Here is a 22,531-nt window from a genome sequence, read left to right as displayed (position 1 = left end):
ACAGACCCTGCTGCCCCATTAAATAAAAATCACACGGCTTTGAGCCGCTGGGCCGAGAAGCTCGGGTGGGCGGGAGGGGGCCGGGGCCGGAGCCGGCGGATCCGCGAGGTCACGTGAGGGGCGGGGCGGGGAGACCCCTGCCAATCACGAGCTGGGGTGCGAGGGGCGAAGGGTCGTCATTGGCCGTCGGCAGGGAGACCCGGGCTCGGCTACCTGTTGCTAAGGGCTCCCGGGAGCGGCGCGCGGCGCGGGGCAGGCTCGTTCTCGCGAGAGCGGAGCAGCCTGTCCGGCCGTGGCTGTGGCGGCGGCTCCGGGGCGACATGGACGCTCACGAGGACTACGTTTGGCCGCGGGCTACCTCGGAGCTCATCCTTCTGCCGGTCACGGGCCTGGAGTGCGTGGGCGACCGGCTGTTGGCGGGTGAGGTTTGGCTTTAGGCGCGCGCTGGCCGGTGCAGACGCCGCGCCCGCCTGGGGTGGGCCGTAAGGACAAAGGGATGCCCCGAGGAGGAGGGCGGGCGGCGGGCGGGGGCCGGACAGGGGGTGCGGGGAGCCCAGTAGATGGCGGGAATGGGGCCGGGTCGGAGGGGCCCAAGGGACAAAAAGCTGATATGGCCGCCGAGGTCCTTCACGAACTGCAGCCGCTATGGAAAGGGCGGTTGTGCCCGCGGGAAGGTGCGGGGAATGGGAAGGAGGGGCGTGTGGCCCCACCGAGGTGCTGGCGGGGAGCGGGTGGGGGGGCGCCCTCCCCTAGCCGGAGGGGGAGGGGGAAGGGTGGAGGGGTACCCCCCGGCTGGGGGGCCCAGAGGTGTGGTCTTTCGGGGGGGTGGGGCCGGCAATCGCGGAGGTGTGGCCTCGGGGTGGGGGGCGGGTGAAGTACCTTTCTGCAAGGTGGATATGGAAGATTCTTTGAAGAGGATGGAATCGCGGGAAACCAGGGATGAGACTTTGCAGTGCTTGGGGAAGAGAGGGTTGAGGACCCCCCCCCCCAAGGTTGTGGGGTCCAGGTGATCCTATGTCAGTGCCTCTCCAAGGAGTGTCCTGTCGAGCAGCACAGGCCAGCCCTGGGGAGTGAGAGGCCTGATAGCGTTTCTGAGTTTCTTGAGGGTTCCTGAGGCAGTCACACCTTGAGTGAGCTGCTCCCAGTCCTACCAGAGGCAGGGATGTGTGTGTGTGTGTGTGTGTGTGTGTGTAGGAATATCCCAGTTTTGATCTGGTATGGAGACTCGGGAACGCTAGGATCTCAGGGTTTCTGTTCTGCTAAACTCCTAAGACCCCTGGGGGGAGGGGGCAAGCTAAGCAGAAACCCAAAGAAACACCAGAGTGAACAGGAGAAGAAAAGGATTGCGTTCTTGGCAGAGGGTAAGCATACCAAGGGCCTTGACGCTGGGAGATTTTGTTACTTTGGGATAAGGAGGGAAGTTTTGTGAGGCTGGAGTAGGGGCGGGGCTTGGGAGAAGCAGCTGGAGAAATGAACACAGGCATATCATTTTAGGCCTTGATATGACTATGCATCAAGGCGGTGGGAGGCACTGTTGAACAGTTTTAAGCAGGGGAATGATTTGGGTAATTAATTGTAAGTTAAAAAACTCTCAGTGAAATCACCTGCTCCTGTGACTTGCAAAGTGACTTTTCTAGTGCTTCATTTCTCAAATTCCATGTGTGTGCATTTAAACTTTGAATTCCCAGTCATGTTCTCCTGTGAGTTCCAGGCTTAAATAGGTGCCTACAAATTGAAATACTCTTAACACTTTCAGTGGTCCTCCCGAGCTCACAAGGTGGAACACCAGCCCCTCAGGTGCCCAAGCCTCACTCCCCATATCAGCCAGTCTGGTTGATTTTGACTTAATATATGCGACACCTCTCTATTTTTCTACCTTTATTGCCATCATTCAAGGCCATGCACTTATGTCTCCCTGACCCCCCACTATAGCATTGTCTGTAGCCAATCCTTGTGTCCTTCATTTCCTATTCTATCCAGGCTTGCTGTTTTCCCTGCCAAGAAAGGCTCATTTCCCGCTTGTCCCCTGCCTGCTCTTCCTCTGGCTAATTGCTAACATGCCTTTGGGGAGACCTCCCCTGACACTCTCCCATTCTGTTTAGAGTAGACCAGGGCCTCTCAGCTGGGCACTGGTGACATTTTGGATCAGGTACTTCTGTGTATGAAGGGTTGTTTGTGCATTTTTGCACTGTAGATGTTTAGCAGTATCCCTAGTCCCCACTCTACCAATAGTAGGTGCCCAGTGTGACAACTGAGAAATGTCTGCAAACTGATTCTCAGCCTTTGGCTAATAGCAAGTGTGAAAAATGCCTGCAGCCACTGCTAAATATATACATATATATTTTTTTTAAAGATTTAAAAAAAATAAAGATTTATTTTTATTTATGCAAGAGCCAGGGTACAGTCCAGATGTGCAGGAGGGTGAGAGGATTCACCAGAGACAGAGCGGGGAACAGAACAGGCAGACTGACGAAATACACTGCTGAGGGGAGCAGCGGGTGAGGCAGGAGAGGTCTGCCTCACCATGTGGGTTGTTGCTCCAAGGCCGGCGGGATCGAACCGGCGTGGCAGAGCCTGAGGACAGCTTCACAGCGCTGCTGCTTAACCACTGCTGCTTAACCGCTGAGCTTAAATGCCGAGCTTAACCGCCTGCGCCACCAGGGAGGCCCCCGCTGCTAAATATCTTATGGTGGGGAAGCTGCTCCTTGCTGAGAGCTAGTGGAATAGACTTTCCCATTTTATTTTTTTCCCTACCCCTAATCCCTCTCCCATTTTATTTTAAAGCAGCCTATATGTTCTTTCCTGGAATTTACCAAAATTAAAATGGTGTAGTTTACTTGTGTGATGATATTTAGTGTTTGTCTAATCCATAGGAGCATAGTCTGTGCTTGTTTTATTCACTAATCCAGCATATAGTTTTTTGGTTTATAATCAATACTGAACACATTTATAAAATATTGATTGAGATTGCTAGGACTAGCATGAGGGGCAATTATTATCATCTCAGGTTAACAGGTTACATTGTATAGCAAAGCAACCCTGGGGGGAATATTTATAAAATCTTTAGAAAATGAAGTCCACAGAATCTGGAGACAGAATTTGTGGGAAATTAAGAAGAGAAAGCTGTGTGCTCCTTGGTTTGGGGCTGGGGGATGGACAGAGGGTGGTAATGGTCATTTGGTATGGGGCATCTAGAGAAATTGAAGATGAGGTAGTAGAGTGGGAGGTGCCTATGGGGCAGCCAGAAGGCATCTGAGGGTCCATTTCTGGAGACATCTGGGTTGATATGGGTGAGTTCTGTTGCTGCCCAGAAAGCATGTGCGTAGTTATGTTGAAGGAGGTGCTGGACAAGCCTCAGGGAGCACCAGTATGTAGAGGAGGCACTGAGGAAAGGGGAGGAGAAAAATTAGGAGAATATGTATCTTAGAAGAGAAAAAGTGTTTCCTTGGCCTATACTTATGCCTTTGTGGCTTGCCAGACTTTATACCCTTGATGTCTGTATCTCATCTCCTCCTCCCGAGGGTGTGATGTGCTGCTGCTCGGCTGGGGCTAAGTCTAGACTTCCATACCCTGGGGGAGGCTCCAGCTGGCCAATAACAGGGCCAAGGTCTCCAGCCTAAGCCTCTACCATTAAAGTGTGGGCTGCTTCTTTTAGTTCTCATCCATAATGAGCACACTCACATCTTATGAGATACAGGGAAGACTCACTGGAAATCAGGAGGGGTTCTGCTGCCACCCCAAGGTAGAAAGATTACTTTAGTGGGATACCCTCTTTGCTGGTTGGGGTGGCAGAGGCTTAAGTGGAAGAATGCAAGTAGAGGTAGACGAGGCTAAGGATTTGGGATCTAGAGTTGAGAGGATTCTTCTCTGAAGCATGACAGGTTAGGTGAGTCTGAGGAATTCATGATTGACTTGAATGTCAGGAGAGACTGATGAGGGGATTTGAAAATCTAGCTGAAACTGAGACCTACGATTTTCAAATCTTTAGGATTGTGTGTCCTAATACATTCAAAGGTATGCTGAGAATTTGCCCTGTTCCCTGTCTCTTCTCTCATGATGTCTTACATATCAATGTTAGATGAGGAGTTCTGGCCTCCCTGGTGGCGCAGTGGGTTGAGCGCAGCGCTGTGAAGCTGTCCACGGCCTCTGCAGCATGGTTTTGATTCCCAGCCGGCCAGGGAGATTCCCACATGCCACAGCAGACCTTTCCTGTCTTGCCTGCTGCTCCCCTCAGCAGTGTACATTGGTCCATCGGCCTGTTCTGCCCCCCACTCTGTCTCTGGTGAATCCTCTCACCCTCCTATGCCTCTGGCCTGTACCCCAGCTCTTGTATAAAAATAAATCTTAAGGGCCTCCCCGGTGGCGCAGCGGTTGAGCGCTGGGTTGCAAAGCTGCCCGCGGCCTCTGCGGCGCCGGTACGATCCCCGGCTGCTCCCCGGCCACCAGAGGAGGGTCCCACATGGCACGCAGACCTCTCCTGCCGCCCGCTGCTCCCCTCAGCAGTGTACTTCGGTCCTTCTGCCTGCTCTGCTCCCCGCTCTGGCTCTGGTGAATTCTCTCACCCTCCCGCGCTTCTGACTGTTACCCAGTGCATGTATAAACAAAACAAACAAACAAGTATAATAAATAAATAAATAAAAACATGCCTCTTAAAAAAAAAAAATCTTTAAAAAAAAATAGATGAGGGGTTCTGATAGGACTTTTTTGCCTTTCTCTAGGTGAGGGGCCAGATGTCCTGGTGTACAGCTTGGATTTTGGAGGACATCTGCGGATGATGAAGCGAGTGCAGAACCTGCTTGGCCACTACCTTATCCATGGGTTCCGGGTTCGACCAGAGCCCAATGGAGACACTGACATAGAGGCTATGGTGGCTGTGTTTGGGAGCAAGGGACTCCGAATTGTGAAAATTAACTGGGGGCAGGGCCGCTTCCGGGAGCTCTGGCGCTCTGGCCTGTGGAACATGTCTGACTGGATCTGGGATGCACGTTGGCTTGAGGGGAACATGGCCTTGGCTCTGGGCCACAACTCAGTGGTGCTATATGACCCTGTGGTAGGGTGTATCCTACAGGAGGTGCCCTGCACAGACAGATGCACCCTCTCCTCAGCCTGTCTGATCGGAGACACCTGGAAGGAGTTAACCATAGTAGCTGGTGCTGTTTCCAACCAACTTCTGGTCTGGTACCCAGCAACTGGTTTAACAGACAAACCTGTGGCCCCTGACCGAAGGGTCAGTGGGCATGTGGGTGTCATCTTCAGCATGTCATACCTGGAAAGTAAGGGCTTGCTGGCCACGGCTTCAGAAGATCGAAGTGTTCGCATCTGGAAGGTGGGTGATCTACGAGTGCCTGGGGGTCGGGTGCAGAATATTGGGCACTGCTTTGGGCACAGTGCCCGTGTGTGGCAGGTCAAGCTCCTAGAGAATTACCTTATCAGTGCAGGAGAGGACTGTGTCTGCTTGGTATGGAGCCACGAAGGTGAGATCCTCCAGGCCTTCCGGGGCCACCAGGGCCGTGGGATCCGGGCCATAGCTGCCCATGAGAGACAGGCCTGGGTGATCACTGGGGGCGATGACTCAGGCATCCGGCTGTGGCATCTGGTAGGACGTGGGTATCCAGGTTCGGGGGTCTCTGCTCTTTCCTTCAAATCCCGTAGCAGGCCAGGTGCCCTCAAGGCTGTGACACTGGCTGGCTCATGGCGACTTCTGGCGGTGACTGACACAGGGTCGTTGTACCTCTATGATCTCGAGGTCAAATGCTGGGAGCAGCTGCTGGAGGACAAGCGCTTTCAGTCCTACTGCCTCCTAGAGGCAGCCCCTGGCCCTGAGGGCTTTGGACTGTGTGCCATGGCCAACGGGGAGGGGTGTGTCAAAGTTGTCCCCATCAACACGCCAACTGCAGCCGTGGACCTGACCCTGTTCCCTGGGAAGGTGCACAGCCTGAGTTGGGCCCTGCGTGGCTATGAGGAGCTGCTTTTGCTGGCATCAGGCCCTGGTGGGGTGGTGGCTTGCCTGGAGATCTCAGCTGCGCCCTCTGGCAAGGCCATCTTTGTCAAGGAACGTTGCCGGTACCTGCTACCTCCAAGCAAGCAGAGATGGCACACATGCAGTGCCTTCCTACCCCCTGGTGACTTCCTGGTATGCGGGGACCGCCGCGGCTCTGTGTTGTTGTTCCCCTCTAGACCAGGTCTGCTCAAGGATCTTGGCATTGGAGGCAAAGCTGGGGCTGGTACTGGAGCACTTGGAGTGGGGAGTGGTAGTGCAGAGGGTGAGGATGCCTTGGCTGAGTGGGGCCCTGTATCCACCCTTCCTTCGCTGCATGGGAAGCAGGGTGTCACCTCAGTCACCTGCCACAGTGGCTATGTATACACTACAGGTCGTGATGGCACCTACTACCAGCTCTTTGTGCGAAGCGGCCAGCTCCACCCAGTCCTAAGGCAGAAGTCCTGTCGAGGCATGAACTGGGTGGCTGGGCTCCGCATTATGGCCGATGGGAGCATGGTCATCTTGGGTTTCCATGCCAATGAATTTGTTGTGTGGAGCCCCAGGTCGCATGAAAAGCTGCACATCATCAACTGTGGTGGAGGGCATCGGTCCTGGGCCTTCTCTGATACTGAGGCAGCTATGGCCTTTGCCTACCTCAAGGATGGGGACGTCATGCTGTACCGGGCTCTGGGTGGTTGCACCCGACCACATGTGATTCTCCGGGAGAGTCTGCATGGTCGCGAGATCACTTGTGTAAAGCGTGTGGGCACTATCACCCTGGGGCCTGAATATGGGGTGCCCAGCCTTATGCAGCCTGACCACTTGGAGCCCGGCAGCGAAGGACCCGGCCTGACTGACATTGTGATCACGTGCAGTGAGGACACAACTGTCTGTGTCCTGGCGCTCCCTACAGCCACTGGCTCGGCTCATGCGCTTACTGCTGTCTGTAACCATATTTCTTCTGTGCGTGCACTGGCTGTGTGGGGTGTTGGCACCCTTGGTAGCTCTCAGGATCCTCGGCCAGGCCTTACTGCTCATGTGGTATCTGCTGGGGGCCGGGCTGAGATGCACTGCTTCAGTATCATGGTCACTCCAGACCCCTGCACCCCAAGCCGCCTCGCCTGCCACGTCATGCACCTTTCATCCCACCGGCTAGATGAGTACTGGGACCGGCAGCGCAATCGGCACCGGATGGTCAAGGTGGACCCAGAGACCAGGTGATGTGCGCTGCCTGCCTGGGGCTTGAGGTGGGCACTTGGGGGGTGGGGCAAGCCTCTTACAGCTACTCCCAGGCTCCCCCTGATGGCTCTGTGTTGTCTCTGCAGGTACATGTCCCTGGCAGTGTGTGAGCTTGACCGGCCTGGCCTTGGCCCCCTTGTGGCTGCTGCCTGTAGTGACGGAGCCGTGAGGTGAGAACACAGTGCCTGGGGACCAGGAGACATAAGGTTGTTTAGAATGGGTTCTGAACTCCTCCTGTGCCCCCAGGCTCTTTCTTTTACAGGATTCTGGGCGGAGGCTGCAGCTCTTAGCTGAAACTTTCCACCACAAGCGGTGTGTCCTCAAGGTCCACTCATTTACTCATGAAGCACCCAACCAGCGTCGGTGAGGAGAGCTATGTGATGGTCCAGCATGGGTTGGGTGGGGGCTCTTGTTCTTTTTCTCTCACTGACCTAGCTGCCTTTTTTCTGGCTCCCAGGAGGATGTTTCTGTGCAGCGCAGCCACTGATGGCAGCTTGGCCTTCTGGGATCTCACCACTATACTGGATCATAGCTCTACTGCCTTGGAGCCTCCAGCTGATCCTGGACTTCCCTATCGTGAGTGGCTAGCATGCAACTGTCTTTCCCCTCCCACCTCTCACTTTGCCCTCACCTGTGTGGCACACTAAGCCCTGACAACCATCTTCTCCCTCCAGAGCTGGGCACCCCCTGCCTGACCCTCCAGGCTCACAGCTGTGGAGTCAACAGCCTGCATTCCTTGCCCACACGTGAGGGCCACCTAGTAGCCAGTGGCAGTGAAGACGGCTCCCTTCACATCTTTGTGCTTGCTGTGGAGATGCCAGAGCTGGAAGAGGCTGTAGGGGGTGCTGAGCTGGTGCCCCAGTTGCATGTGCTAGAGGAATACTCTGTTCCCTGTGCACATGCTGCCCATGTGACAGGCCTCAAGATCCTAAGTCCAAGCCTCATGGTTTCAGCCTCCATTGACCAACGGCTGACCTTTTGGCGTCTGGGGCATGGTGAACCCACCTTCATGAACAGTACAGTGTACCATGTACCAGACGTGGCTGACATGGACTGCTGGCCTGTGAGCCCCGAATTTGGCCACCGCTGTGCTCTTGGGGGCCAGGGGCTTGAGGTTTACAATTGGTATGACTGAGGTATCCTGTGGCAGCTGGCATCCTGGGCATGGGTCCTGCTCGTGGACAGAGGAGCAGGAGTAACTGACTGTGCCTGTGCCCATCATGCTTTAAGGGAGGAGGAGGCAGCTGCAGGTCCCTGATTTCAGGGCAGGAGCTGGAGGTGAGTAGAGTGCTGCCTAGCCAACCAAGAATACGTCCCATCCCCTAGTTAGGACCAAGCTTTGAAACAAGCAATTTATTTTGGTTCCAGGTCTCTAGCAAAATCTGTGGGGTTTTTATTTTCCCTCAGTTGATGACTTTGTGGCTACTCCCAGATACTGGGGCCTCTGTGGCCTTAGATGTGGCTCAGTGGAGGTAGACCCAGCAGGGCCAGGCCAGTGTGGAGCACTTCACGCACAGCTTGTAGAAGCTGCAGACGGGCAAACATTTGACCAAACAGGTGTGGTTGAGGCTCCTGGAGAAGAAAAGTACCCTGCTGGTCTCATCCCTTTGCTTCCCCCCGCACCCCACCCCCTTCCTTCTGCTGTGTGCTTGCTTACCCCTAGGATGTGTACACGGTTATAGTATGAGCTGAAATCCATGCTGAGCTGCACCAAGAACTTGCACACCTAGAGAGAGAAACTGAGTTACTGGCCTGTCTCTTTGTTGTTGTGCTCCAGACCATAATAAAGACTAGAACATGCAGTGTTTGTTCTGGTTTTCTCTGCCTCACCATCTCTGTGCGTGTAGTAACGTGGCGCCCTGGGGCTGTGCAGGCCAGGGCTGCTGTCTGGTTCAGCAGGTCTGGGAAGGGGAGGACACTGTTGAAGAGCAGCAACCACTCACCCTGTGGGGAGAAGGGTGCTGGGAGGGAAGAGTTCACGTCTCCTGCATGTACTAGCTGCCCGCGAGGGGCACTTACCTCGTCATGCAGCAATGAGAAGTCCAGGCTGCTCACGGGTGGAAAAGAAGGGTAGAGACCTTGTTCCGTGCTGTGCTTGTAACTCTCAAAGAGTGTGGCGAGACGAGCACAGTTATACATGACAAAGGTGCCGCTCTTAGTGCCCTTTGTGGAAATGCTGCTGTCAGCCAGGGCCAGGAGGAGCTAGGGAAGGGAGGCATAGCTGCAGGAAGGGAGGACAGCCACCATGCACCAAGCCACCTGCCCTGGTCCTGTGGGGCGCCTTGGCTCACCTGACTCTGTGGGGCAGTGCTGAGCATCTCAAATTTGATGGTTGCCACAGAGAGAACCCTGAAGATTTCTGTCCATGCTGGGTCTGAGGGAGTATAGGTAGGTGGGTCATTCTTTGGGCAGGGGTGCAAATGACCTGCCCCCACCCAAATTAGAGCCAGGTCTCCCAGGCACACCTTGCGCTATGTCCATGCCATGCTTCAGTGCTGAGGCTTTACACACCTGGGCGTGTCGGAGCCTGCATTTTGGAAAAGAATGAGAGAAGGGGGGCCTCCCTGGTGGCGCAAGGGGTTGTTTCAGCACTATGAAGCTATCACCAGGCACTGCAGCACGAGTTTAATCCCCAGCCAGAGAGCTACCCACATGGCTCAGCAGACCTCTCCTCGCCTGCTGTTCCCCTCAGCAATGCATTTCAATCAGTCCGCCTGTTCTCTCCCCACCCCCACCCCCGCCACACACACACATACCTCTGGCCTACATCCCAAATCTTGTGTGCATAAATAAATAATTTTTTTTTTTTTTTTAAAGAGAAGGGACAGGGGTCAGGGCCCCCCACCCCCACCTCAGCTACCCGGGCTTGGTGGCCTGCCTTCCAGCTCACTTACTCATAGTACTCAGGGGCAGTCAGGGTACCAGGTGCATGAGGTACTTTCACTGGACCACAAACCACGTGCTTCTGTCAGGAAGATAACAGTGGCTCAGCCAGGTAGTGATAGTCTCCACAATAAACCCCCCACCACAAGGGCCTCCCTCATGGTGCATGCGTTAAGTCTCAGCACTATCAAGCTATTGCCAATCACTGCTGCACGAGTTCAATCCCTCACCAGGGAGCTACCCACATGGCACAGCAGACCTGTCTCGCCAGCTGCTCCCCTCAGCAGTGTATTTCAGTAGATCCACCTATTCTGCTCCCCACTCTGTCTCTGGTGACTCCTCTCACCCCTGCCCTCCACCTCTGGCCTGTACCCCAGTTCTTGTATGCATAAATAAATCTCAAAAAAAAAAAAAAACCAAACATGGGCCTCCCCAGTGGCGCAGCGGTTGAGCGCTGGGTTGTGAAGCTGCCCGCAGCCTCTGCAGCGCCAGTTCGATCCCCGGCTACTCCCCGGCCACCAGAGGAGGGTCCCGCATGGCGTGCAGACCTCTCCTGCCACCCGCTGCTCCCCTCAGCAGTGTACTTCGGTCCTTCTGCCTGCTCTGCTCCCCACTCTGACTCTGGTGAATTCTCTTACCCTCCCGCGCTTCTGACTGTACCCAGTGCTTGTATTAAAAAAAAAAAAAAATCTAATAAATAAATCTTTAAAAAAAAAAAAAAAGAAGAAAAAAAAACCCAAACCTCTACCCACCTTAAGGAACCTAAGTCAGGTGCTTGAACTTTATCATCAGGTTTAGGGCCTCCCTCCTAATTTCAGTCCCTCATCCCTCAGAACATGTCCAGCCTGTTCAATCTCTTCCATGTCCTCTGGGTTGTGCCTTCAGAGCCTGCCCTCTCCTAGGCCTCTGTACCTGCTGCATGTGTCCATTCACCAAACCTAACATTTCACCCATGGTCAAGTGTCACCTAGACTGGCTGCTAAGATCCCTTGGATGGGTTTTCAAGGGCACTCTGAAGTTGGACTGGGGACTCCGCCATCTCTAACCGACCTGTATGAGAGGAGCCTGGTCATCTAGCTTCCACCAAAGCAAGTCCAACTTTTGTTGCTGGAACTCCTCCTCACAGTTCACCACATGAACAACCATGCAGCTGTCTGTACCAGCATCTGGGGCTGCAGCCTATGGGGAATGAGGACAGTCACTGCAGGGAAACTTTTACAGATGCCTAAGGGATGAGGAGTCAGTCACTAACCAGGCCTTGGGAGGTGTCCTCATGCCAGTGCTGCACAGCCTCCTGCAGTTCAGCCAGCACAGAGAGCAGATCCTCAGTTACTGCAGAGAATGTAGGGCCCTGAGGCTAGGTGGGCGCCCAGACGCCCCACTTTCTTTCAGGCCCTGCTAAGCAAGAGGTCTTACCCAGACAATTCGTCAGGCTGGGGTCATAGCCAACTGTGCGTCCTCGTTCTTCTACCAGTTCTTTCAGACACACACTGCCCAGGGCACCTGGGGGCAAGGTTCCGCTGTCGCGGGCAGGGCTAAGCTCTGCAAGTGCTCGGGTCCTCAGGGCTTCAGAAGCAAACCTCTTCGAGGTAGTGGGCCAGTCCACCCGCAGTTGCTGCAGGAAGGTCACCATGCAAGGGTCCCGCACAGCGGGCACAAGGCGCACACACACCCTGCGAAGCGAAAGCAGCCACCTCAGCCTGGGCCAGCCCACCCTACCCTCTCTAGCCCCCAGGCCAATTTTAAAGGGCCGCGGGTTCTCGGCCTGCAACTGCCCCGCGTCCCTGCTCACCCGTGAGCGTTCAGCGCTCGCGCCAGGTGGTCGGCCACAAGCACAGCACGCAGTTGGCTCAGGCTGAGCACGCTGGGAGCGCCGCGCAGCGCCGGGCAGTGCAGGACGACGCGCGAGCACTGAGCAGAGGGCGCGGCGGGCGCGGCGGGCGCGGCGTAGGCGGTTACCGCGCCGAGGACGCGCTCGAAAACAGCGGGCCGCTGCAGCTGGAGCGCCAGGCCCGCGGGGGTCGGCGCGCAACGCAGCACCGGGGCCACGCCGGGGCCCTGCAGGGCGGCCACCGCTCGGACCACGCGCTCGGGCACCTGTGGGTGGACAAGGGGGTGAACGGGATCTCAGTGACCCCCGCCCACGTCTCCCCGGCTCCCGCCTACCTGTCCGTCCCCGAAGCGCGCCTGGAGCGCGCGCCGCGGCGCTAGGAAGTCTCGAGCGCGCAGGTGGCGGGCGCGAGTCTCCTTGTACCACACTGGGCCGCCAGGCCCGAGAGCCGCATTCAGGGCCCCCAGCGTCTCCTCAACCCCAAGGCGCCTCGTCGCCATGGCGACCGGAAGGAGAGAGCGGAACCGGAAGCAATGTCGGGAGACCGAATTTCCGGGAGGCCGGAAGAGCGGGGCGGGGACTTGGCGGCGTTCCCTGAGTGGACAGGTGCGCCAGAGCCCCGCTAGCAGCAGTCAACCTATGACCCCCGCCCCGCCCTCCCCCCGCAGGGCCCTCCAGCTCTGCTCCGACTGGAGTCCCATTCCCGGGGCTACTGTTCTTTCCGAGCCATCCGCTTCAACAAACAGGGAAAGCGTCCTCGCGATCACCTGATCGTGGGGCTCAGAGGGGGCCCTCTCTTCCTCGAAGTCTTATATAGCTTGTGATGTTTCATTTCCCGCATTTTACACGTGATAAAGACACCAAAAATTCTGAGTGAATTGTTACTGAAATAGAGCAGCTAACTTTAAGGCCACTTTCACAACCTACTAAAAAATTTTAAAAGTCGTGTCCTGGGCCTCCCTGGTGGTGCAAGGGGTTAAGCACCGCACTGCGAAGCAATCCACAGCCTCTGCAGCACGAGTTCAATCCCCGCCGGCCAGGGAGCTACCCACATGGCGCAGCAGACCTCGCCTGACTCTCCCACTGCTCCCCTCAGAAGTATATTTTGGTCAGTCTACCTGTTCTGTTCCCCACTCTGTCTCTGGTGGATCCTCTCACCCTCCCCCACCTCTGGCCTGTACCCCAGCTCTTGTATGCATAAATAAATCTTTAAAAAAAAATAAAGAGTGTCCTGGGTCTTTAGGTTATTTGTAAGCATTTCCTCCTTTGAGGTATGGGTCATCTTTATTCCCGATTAGTGCCCACTCTGATGTAACTGCTGCTTTCTTCTCTTGGGGAATTAGAACATGAGAGTTTCCAGAATTGCCAGCTTTCAATGCTTCTCCTTTAACCCGGTGTACTTTAACAGGGATCCTCCCGCTTCCTGGTCTAGGCAAGGAGCCATTATGGGCCAACTAAACAATGTGACTATGGAAAGCCCCAGCTAAAGGACAGCTCTTGGTCGGAATATCTCACTCCTCTACTAGCGCTTGCAGAAAGCACTTCTGGCCCATGAAGACTCCCAACTGCTTTCACTTTAGTGTAATTCAAATCCCCTTTTTCTTTCTTTTAATGGAGATTAAATTTGAGGTATCAGAGCACAAACCCAGCATCTCTGCCCTGGAGCAGTGAGTACTCAGCAGCTCAGAAAGAGGGGTGAATCCTAGGGACAGGAAAATCTTGGCAAGACCCCTTTCTGAATTAGGACTGCAAGGCCCTACTGGGAGGCTCCGAAAGAGCACTGGGCGGACACGACATTCCCGATGGCTTCTTGGGTGCCCACTCAACGGGAGTGATCGTGTCATTCCAAAGCGCTTTCCATATCGCAGGCTTAACACCCGGGAAAAGCTGTTAATAGGGTCAGAAGCCCGAGGCCGACCTGGGGACTTCAGCTACTTTCGGTACCAGAAGACGGTTGGGGTGGTTTTTCCCCAGGAAGTGAAGGGCTATCTTTAGCGAGCTGCAGGCTGGGGCGGCCCTATGGGACTCACCGCCACTGCAGCCTTATTCGGAGGCCCGTCAGCCCTCCCTCGCCAATGCTACCCCGGTATTCAGAGATGGCCACCGCCCCGGCTCACCGACGTTCGCACCCGTCACTTCCAGCCTGAGGGCGCACCTGAGAGGGATGGAGACCAGAGCGACCCAATGAAGTATGTCTGGGGGATCAGGACTAGCCCACCCCATCTCGGCCGGGACGCTGCTCAGGCAGGAGAGCAGGGAACGAAATCCAAGCGCAGCTGGAATGCTCTGGAGACAACAGCTGCTTTTGGGATTCCGTTGCCCGCTGTCCAGCCATGGGGGGCGGGGGTACCGGAGGGAGGGTCGCTCGTCCTGGGGCCAGAACAGAAACCCCCACTCCCACGAGGCGGACACAGGATTAGGCGGTGAAACCGAGTCTAGTGGGAACGAGGCGCTCACCTGGGTCCCAAAACAATAGGAGGGGCGGTGGGACCTCCCCTGGGACCGGGTCCCGATCCGGATTAGATCCGCCGGGCAGGATTAGTCCTGTTGGTTGGTCACACGCAGCCAGGGCCACTGAAGCGGTGACGGTGGCGGGGCGGGCTTCGGGATCAGCCAAGAGGGAAGCGCACCCATGGGGTCGGAGAGGAAGTAAACCCGCGCGCCCGCCTCAGGGACACCCTCGCACCCCGGGCCCTTTGTCCGATGACGCTGCCAGCGCCCGGAGCGCAATGGGCCCAATGGGCCCACACGGCGGCGGCCCGACCCCCTGGAATCCACTGCGACCGTCCTCGGCTGTGCCGAGCCTCCCGCCCGCTGGTAGTAGACGCCACAACGGCCCCCCGAGGCCACAAGGTGGGCGCGCGGAGATGCCCGAACCCGGTACGGGCGCCAGCGACTCTCGTGCCAGTAGGCCCTCCGATTCGGCTGGAGACGGGGGGCGGGAAATTCTCGGGACGCAAGCTGATTGAGTGAGGACAGGGCGATGCTCCGGCCGCCGCCTAGTTCAGTGTCTGGTCCGGTTCGGCCCGGTCGGTCCCACCGGAACGGAGCTACAAGTCCCCCACCACGGCGTCCCCTTCCGCTTGCTCTGACTGCGGACTTGGAGCCATTTTAAGGAGCAGCCACCCGGACACGCCCACTCGCGCTCCTAAGAGGCCAATCCACGCGCGGCCACGCCCCACGCGACGCGCGGAGGCGACGCCAACGGTCGCGCGGGTGACGGTTAGGGAGGGGCGTGATTCGGCGGCGAGCTGGGGAAACTCGACCCACCCGCCCCGCCCCCGGAACCTGACGCCCCAAAGGCTGGGATTAGGGGCTTGGAGACTGGCACCACGCCCTGGCCAGGTGTTCGGGACTGCACCAGGTGCGCGGCTGCCCCGCCCCCGGCCCCGTGAGCCCTGCGTAATGGCTGAGAGTCGGGGGCCCAGGTCGCGGCTGGGGCCCAGGCAGTGCCCTGAGGTCGGCCCGGCCACCAGGTGTCCGGCTCCCCCAGGACGGTCTGCGGGGGCCCAGGGCGGGCCGGGCGGCAGGTGCAGACATCAGAGCCGCGCTGGGGGACGCGCCCTCCTGGGACTTAAAGCGCCGGCCTGCTCCTGCGCCCGCGCCCGCGCCCGGGCTAGCGAGCTGCTCCTTGCCCTCCGGGACGCAGGGGGGCACTGCAGCTGCGCGGCGCTGGGCTCCGCTACAACCCCTTTGACCCTGCGCCGCTCCCGCTGCGCGCTGGTCAGCCATGGCTGCTGCTCTCCGGCTCCGCGGCTTGTTCCGATCGCGACCCACGTTGCGCTGTCGGCCCTCGGAGATGCTATGGTGAGCCCGGAGTCAGGGTCCTTGGCCATCCCGCCTTTTACGGCCGGCGACCTCCGGCCTCATTCCTCTGGCCCTCTAGACCCTGACCACAGCCCTCCGCAGGGTGCCACGGCGTGGGCATCGGCTCACGCCCGCCGATGATGAGCTCTATCAGCGGACGCGCATCTCTATGCTGCAGCGCGAGTCCCCGCACGCCATGTACATCGACAGCTACAACAACTGCGGCTTCACGATCAACGGGAATCGCGTGTTTGGGCCCTGCGCGCTGCTTCCGAACTCAATGGTGCAGTGGAACGTGAGCCCTCCCTTGCGAGCAAACCGGGGCCCAGAGTCACAGGCCGCCCTCCTTTGATTTCATCCCGGGCATACATTCCCCTGTTGTTGAACAGGTGAGGGGGTTGTGGGCAAAACAGCTTGGGTCGTTTTAACCTGCTTGTTCCCCATACAGGTAGGATCCCACCAGGATATTACCGAAGAGAGCTTCTCCCTCTTCTGGATGCTAGAGCCTGGAATAGGTATCAAAGGAGAGGAGGGATGGCGTGCTCTAAACCCCAGAAATCCACCCCCACCCGACTCGACCTGTCTGTAGATTAGATTAGCCATGCTCATCCTTCCCTAGAAATTGTGGTGGTGGGCACTGGAGACCGGACTGAGCGGCTGCAATCCCAGGTGCTGCAAGCCATGAGGCAGAGGGGCATCGCTTTGGAGGTGCAGGACACGGTAAGTTCACCAACTCCCAGGGAGGGGAGCCTATACCTAGCCCTACCCAAATTAATGGTAGCTTTCTTTTTGCAGCCCAATGCATGTGCCACTTTCAACTTCCTGTGTCACGAAGGCCGAGTGACAGGAGCTGCTCTCATTCCCCCACTGGGAGGGACTATGCTTACACCTCTGGCCCAAGATTCAGAATGCGCCAACAGGACCTGAGTGTGCCTTTTCAAGGAAGAACGGGGCACATTTTGCAGCGCCCAGGGGTCCCCAACACTTTCACTAGTCCCTTCCCTTTGGCACTATAACATTAGTCTTTCGCAAACTAATACTTGATCCACTTCACCCATTTTGTACTAGGTGTGTTGCTGGCCAGGGGCTGCTCTCTTAATGAACTTTTCGTAGGGGCTGTGAAGAAATCAAAGGGGTCATTTTTTCATCTAGGCTACTTGGGACTCCCTTGGCTTCTTTGAAGCCAAGAGGCTGTATGTGCATTTGCTCCAAACTGCAGATCTTTCTACTTTAGCACATGAAGATTTGAGGAGGGACCTCAGAATTTTCTCCACAAAATCCTTTGTGGAGATTCATGCTAGAGAATAAGTATATACGTCTTAATTTGGTCCTGTGTGACCAAGCTTGGGGGTAGCAGGAGGCACTGAGGATTACAGTCTAAAGCCTTGTTCTGTGATTTCAGTGTGAACCTAGACTTGGGGAACCAGAGCTGTTCAGAATTGGCTTGTGAGTTCTGGGACTTTTTGAACCTAAAAACCTTAACCTCAGGGCCCGAGGGTTCCCCTGTTATTAAGGGTGTTACATGCATCTGTGATGGTGGCAGCCACAGAGCCTTGCCTTCCCCTTATCCTAAAAAAAAAGTCAAGCATCACATTTTTTTCAAACTTTTATTGAAAAACCAGGGGGTGTGTGTGTGTGTGTGTGTGCGCGCGCGTGCTGTATCCCTTTTCAGAAAAGCCGTTTCTCATACCTGTAGACAGAAGGACCAGCTATGAGGTGAGGGCAGGAGAAAAGGCATGGCAGACACCACCCAGGGACAGAGGGGTAGAAGAGGGTCGGTTACTTACGAATGGAGGCCGTGGACACCACCTTCTACCTGAGCTGAGGATGTTCTCTTCTCAAACTTGAGTTCCCCAGAATACATCATGGCTCTGAAGAGAGGCAGATGTCAGATGTAGCTAACTGACCCTGGACCAAGCTGGCTCCTCATGTCCCAGCGCCCCAACCTTACCGGACTTGTGTCAAACTCTTGGCACCAATGTCCTGGCATGAGTGCTGGATGCCGGCAATCAGGTAGGGAACAAATTTGTGGATGGACCCTTTGTCTTGCACAGCCCCAGACACCCCCTGAGCTACTTTGATTTTGTCAGCTTCACTGCAGGGAGAGGCAAAAAACAAAAAAAGAGGTAAGATCAAAACACAGATGGTCAGGGCAAGGATAGATTGACATAATTGACCTTGCTGTCCCACCTGAAATATCGGTTCTGGCTGCTGAGATGTTTGTCCATGGCATCGAGAGACCCCATTCCACGGTATTTCTTTAGGCGAATCCCATCAGAGAAGAAATATTCTCCAGGGGCCTCAGTGGTAGCAGCCAGGAGGGAGCCCATCATGACTATGAACAGACAGAATGCTGGGGGCAGAACCTGTGTGGCAATGGAGGAGTCCCCCCAGTCTCAGGGTACTGGGCCTCACCTGTGGAGGCCCCAAGGGCCAAAGCTTTGGCAATGTGGCCCACGTTTTGGATTCCTCCGTCAGCGATGACAGGAACACCAAAACGCCGTGCATATTCTGACACCTTATATACTGCTGTTGCTTGGGGCCGTCCACAGGCCAGCACTGTTGAAAGATGAACAGATGGATGGGTGGAGTCAGTGTGGATAGACAAGGGCCCTGCGGCTACAACTCAGCACCTAGGAGCTCTCAGCTACAACTGCACCAGAACTGCAGCCTGGCTGAGGGTGGGTCATGTTTGGATGGCTGCTGGCCCATCTGCCTTGAACAAGACAAACAGCTGTGATGGCCTCCACTCGCCCTTGCGTGTGCACGTGCATGTATGCATGGCCCAGAGCAGCCTCAGGCACATGCAGTCAGCAGCCGGGAAAGCCCCGCCCAGCTGCTAGGTGGCACCGTGCAGTTAGTACCCAGAGACCCACCCTTTTTCTCCCTGTTTGGTGGGCAGCTCAGACAAGATCAGGACAGTGTTCTGTGGAAGTGGGGTTCACAGATGGTTCTTGAGCTGTGCCTACACTGCAGGAGATATGGGCAGAGCAGGGCCTACCTGGAGGAGGTGCCACCCTATAAGCACCCCAGGAAAAGTAGGGAGCTGTGTTCTTGAGCAGCCCCCAAAACCATGGTCTGTCATTGTTTGCCTGCCCACCCATCAGCACCACAAACCCCGGGAGCTACAGCTACAGTCAACCAAGCCAGCCGGGCAGTGGGCAGCTGGGCCGGGCCGCTGGGCCGGGCCGAACTTACTATAGCAGCCCGTGACAGTAGAAGGGCATTTGGGGCTGTGGGACTTTATGTCTGGAGGGATCTTGGGAGCCGCTAAATAAAAAAACAGACCAGAGTTTAGAGAGGGCGCAGAGCAGGAGCAAGGAGGCCAGGCTAGGCAAGGGGAGTGGCAGGTGAGGAATGACGAGAGCTCGTCTTGCTTCTGGGCAAGTCACCCATCCAGAGGGGCCCGTTTGGCCCAGGGGCTGCCCCTTTGGAAGACTTAATATAGTTCCCATAAGAGCTCTTGGCTCTAGGGCACGTAGGGCTCAAAGCCCTGACAAAGGATCTTACCTTCCTGAGTGATACAGATGGAACCACTGCCCATGCCCACACGCAAAGCATCTACACCAGCATCAATGAGGTTCTTGGCCTGAGCAGCTGTGACCACTGCAGTGAGAAGAGGGAAATGATCACATGAAGGTCTAGGTGGGAACCTAGCTTCCTCACACTTTCCCCACATCCTTCAGAGCCCAGTCTTGTCTCACCATTTCCTCCGATAACTTGGAGACTGGGGTATTTCTCTTTGATGTACTTGATCATGTTGATCTGAAAAATGGAGTTTCCCTGGGAAGAGTCCTAGGCAGGGAAGACGTTCCAATGAGACTGGTATGGCAATTACACCCACCATCCCACCCTGCCTGTGTGTCAACTCACCAAAACTACTACGTCTACACCAGCCTGCGCTAATAAGTCTAGTCGATACTTGTCATCCTCATGAGTGCCAATAGCTGCTCCACATAGCAGCTGCTTTTTGGCATCTTTAGAGGCCAGTGGGTAATCACGGTTCTTCTTCAGGTCTGTCCGGGCAATGATGGCCACCAGCTCATCGTCTTCATTTACAATGGGCAACTTTCCTGGGGGCAGGACATGAATCAGGACCCTGGTCTTTCTTGGTTGCTTGACAATTCCTACCTCTAGAACTTACCTTTTTTGCTGCGCTGCAGAATTTCATTTGCTTCCTTCAATGTGATGCCTGCAGGGGCTACCACCAAGTCTTCTCTCTTTGTCATGATCTAAGAAGGAGAGGAGCTGTAAGGCAGGGCCAATCAGAGAGCAGACCTCTCAACAGACTGCCTTAACTCAAGGTGAGTTTCCAAGGACCACCATATTCATGTAACCACATCCAAACCACCTTCCTCAAGGGAAGCCACAAGTTTCTGTAGCAATCTGGTGGCAAGAGAGTTGAGTAGAAAGGACAACATGGTACGCATTACACTGCGGAGAAAAAGAGGGCCATGCTGGAGCTGCAACTAGACATTAAAAGAGGATGCTGACATTGGTCCTTTATATTTCCCACTAGGGGCTGGGATTTGCGGCAGCAAAAAACAGTATGCACTAGCAAATATTGGCACAAAGTCTTTGTTAAGGAAAGGATGTGGAAATTTCATGGAGCGGTTAGAAAGCTGGAAGGGTATTCATCTTTGCTAGAAAGCAGAGGCCCTCAGAGATGTCATTCAGCCAACAAAAACCTTCCTGTCATTAACCTGGACTACCAGAGTTTGGTTTTGCTCTGCTAGTAACACCCACCTCTTCCAAACAACGATCGTGCTCCTCCTCCTTGAGAAAATCAATATCCCTTGAGGAGATGATGCCCACCAGACGGCTCCCCATCCGGCCCGTGTCAGTGATGGGTATACCACAGAAGCCATGTCGGGCCTTAGCTTCAAACACATCCCGCACTCGATCCCTGGGGCTGAGGACCACAGGGTCCGTGATGAATCCCTGTTCATATTTCTGGAAATGATAGAAAGAAAGGGTGTTTCTGAACCACTTTCATCAGGCTCTTGGCATGAAGTCCGAGTCTGTGCCAACTTCCCCTTCAGCACTGCCACAAGACCAATGCACACCCAACACTTCAAACCCTAGGGTTAGGAGACATGGGTGGCTGTCAGCACTGTCCACCTGATGCTCTTCTATTGCCTTATGACAAAGGGTATTGGATCTTATCAGGAATTCACAGTAGGAAGAAATGATCCTAAATTAGGAGCAGAAAAATTCCTTGCTCCCGTCCCACTCAATGTAATTCCCAGGAACTCTTGAACACAATCCATGCCCGTCTGACCTTCACTTTCCGAACTTCATTGGCCTGGAATTCAGGTGTACAGTTATGGTGAATGAAGCCAATACCACCAGTAAGCTGCAAGATAAATGGACAGAAAAGAGTTGACAAAGAATAAGAGAAGCATGATTGTATGCCTTTGAAAAGAGAGCTGGGCCTCTGCCCTCACACCCTGAGGAGCTCACCGCCATTGCTATGGCCATCCCAGCCTCTGTGACTGTGTCCATGGGTGAAGAAACCAGTGGAGTCTTCAGAGTGATCTTTTTGGTCAGAGCAGAAGTCAGGTCCTGGAAAATAAAGCCAACTAATATGGGAAAGAATTATATATATTGCAGGGTGATGTCAGTTATCCCACAAAACAGGTGGCACCCTGTATTACTTGCATGCCAGCAAGACCATTCCACAGAATCCACCCCCAAGCCCAATCTGGTGAGGTAGCCCAGAGACCAGGGGACAGCAGCATTCCTGGCCATACTCACCACCTGGTCTGCAGTGAAGTCGATGTACCCAGGGAGAATGAGAAAGTCACTATGGGGGAGGGGAGCGAATTGAGAGTAAGGCTCAGGCTTAGCGCAGCCTGAGAGTCCATCCTCAAAAATCACCTCATAAGGCATTTGGGCAGAGTGGCACTAGCCCATGTGTCACAGGCAGGGCAAAGGACAAAGTCGTGACGGGGGCAGGGGACCGTTTCTGCCACCTAGCTGTCATCGGCACCCTTGGCACCGACAATTCCATGTGCACAGAGAATGAAGTTTCAAGCCTGAAATCCCAAGCACTAAGATGCCTCCTCCATCCCACCCTTCAGTTCTGTAAAACGAACCGCAGAGATGTGCGGGGAATTTGCGGTAACTCTAGCCACGCCCGCACCCGTGCAGGCTCAATGGGGGCCCCATCCGCCCTGCCAGCCCATCGCACCGCCCCTCCTCGCCCAGGTGAGCCCGTTAGGCCCGCACTTGTAGGTGAGGCCGTCCCCGCAGTTGAACAGCTGCTGTGCGGTGAGCCCGTCGTCTGGCACGTAGGACGTGCCCCCGCTAATCAGGTAGTCGGCCATGGCCGGAACCGGGAAGAGCCGCGTGTCTCCGAGGACCGCGCCGCAGAGGCCTCTGCCGCCTGGGCCGCGCCAATATAAACCCGCGGATTAGCGTCACTGCGTCCTACGCGTCGCTGACGTCAGGACGCAGCGCGCATGGGCGGTGCCTCCACCCCCGGGGCGGGGCTGCCTAGAGGGGAAGCGCATGCGCACAAGACACCCTAGCCATTTCACCGGGGAATTGGTTTCTGGTTGCTGCCCCTTCTGCACCTTAGCCCGTTTCAATTAATCTAAGTGATTGTGTTTCCACTGTCCCGCCAGACTCCTCCCAAATAAAGAGGCGTTGTTCACTAGCATGTTGAAAAGACGTGCTTGTCATTCTTAATAAACAACTAGATTAAGAATACATAAGAGAAACAGAGTGGTATCTTTATATGATACACAAGTGTATGTTACAAGAATTCCATCAGGCACAGGAGCCTC

The 22,531-nt window shown here is 55.6% G+C and overlaps 4 protein-coding genes across 8 annotated transcripts; 2 read left to right on the top strand and 2 right to left on the bottom strand.

Annotated features, from left to right (window-relative positions):
* Positions 1 to 320: 320 nt before the first annotated feature.
* On the top strand, positions 321 to 8,354 carry WDR6 (WD repeat domain 6; the record flags this gene model as incomplete). Its single annotated transcript, XM_084246840.1, has 6 exons — positions 321 to 420; positions 4,719 to 7,197; positions 7,306 to 7,389; positions 7,466 to 7,582; positions 7,677 to 7,795; positions 7,894 to 8,354. 6 exons carry the CDS (start codon positions 321 to 323, stop codon positions 8,352 to 8,354), a joined length of 3,360 nt encoding a protein of 1,119 aa, XP_084102966.1.
* A 317-nt stretch (positions 8,355 to 8,671) lies between these two features.
* Positions 8,672 to 12,544, bottom strand: DALRD3 (DALR anticodon binding domain containing 3; the record flags this gene model as incomplete). Of its 2 annotated transcripts, XM_084247985.1 has the most annotated exons (12): positions 8,672 to 8,791; positions 8,877 to 8,945; positions 9,050 to 9,163; positions 9,239 to 9,421; positions 9,511 to 9,593; positions 9,685 to 9,746; positions 10,114 to 10,184; positions 11,153 to 11,281; positions 11,355 to 11,434; positions 11,519 to 11,775; positions 11,895 to 12,199; positions 12,269 to 12,544. In XM_084247985.1, the coding sequence occupies 12 exons, from the start codon at positions 12,431 to 12,433 to the stop codon at positions 8,672 to 8,674; spliced, it is 1,638 nt and encodes a 545-aa protein (XP_084104111.1). The 2 variants fall into 2 exon arrangements, with proteins under 2 accessions (XP_084104111.1, XP_084104110.1); XM_084247984.1 differs by lacking the exon at positions 8,672 to 8,791 and having other exon boundaries at positions 8,896 to 8,945; positions 9,050 to 9,137; positions 12,269 to 12,433.
* Positions 12,545 to 15,663: 3,119 nt separating this feature from the next.
* On the top strand, positions 15,664 to 16,667 carry NDUFAF3 (NADH:ubiquinone oxidoreductase complex assembly factor 3; the record flags this gene model as incomplete). The annotated part of the gene is made up of 5 exons (XM_084247762.1): positions 15,664 to 15,740; positions 15,843 to 16,035; positions 16,189 to 16,255; positions 16,360 to 16,460; positions 16,536 to 16,667. 5 exons carry the CDS (start codon positions 15,664 to 15,666, stop codon positions 16,665 to 16,667), a joined length of 570 nt encoding a protein of 189 aa, XP_084103888.1.
* Positions 16,668 to 17,336: 669 nt separating this feature from the next.
* On the bottom strand, positions 17,337 to 22,075 carry IMPDH2 (inosine monophosphate dehydrogenase 2; the record flags this gene model as incomplete). Of its 4 annotated transcripts, XM_084247592.1 has the most annotated exons (15): positions 17,337 to 17,430; positions 17,528 to 17,611; positions 17,692 to 17,835; positions 17,931 to 18,075; positions 18,156 to 18,299; positions 18,939 to 19,010; positions 19,251 to 19,346; positions 19,445 to 19,535; positions 19,614 to 19,813; positions 19,885 to 19,972; positions 20,487 to 20,693; positions 21,022 to 21,096; positions 21,204 to 21,305; positions 21,498 to 21,546; positions 21,972 to 22,075. In XM_084247592.1, 15 exons carry the CDS (start codon positions 22,067 to 22,069, stop codon positions 17,409 to 17,411), a joined length of 1,617 nt encoding a protein of 538 aa, XP_084103718.1. In that variant the 3' UTR covers positions 17,337 to 17,408. The 4 variants fall into 4 exon arrangements, with proteins under 4 accessions (XP_084103718.1, XP_084103715.1, XP_084103716.1 ...); XM_084247589.1 differs by lacking the exon at positions 18,939 to 19,010 and having other exon boundaries at positions 21,972 to 22,069; XM_084247590.1 differs by lacking the exon at positions 21,022 to 21,096 and having other exon boundaries at positions 21,972 to 22,069.
* Positions 22,076 to 22,531: the final 456 nt, after the last annotated feature.

Source organism: Talpa europaea, assembly GCF_964194135.1.
Source record: "Talpa europaea genome assembly, chromosome: 11".
NCBI classification, from domain to species: Eukaryota; Metazoa; Chordata; class Mammalia; order Eulipotyphla; family Talpidae; genus Talpa; species Talpa europaea.
The sequence above is the reverse complement of the archived record's forward strand: the minus strand, read 5'-3'. Positions and strand labels throughout refer to the sequence as shown.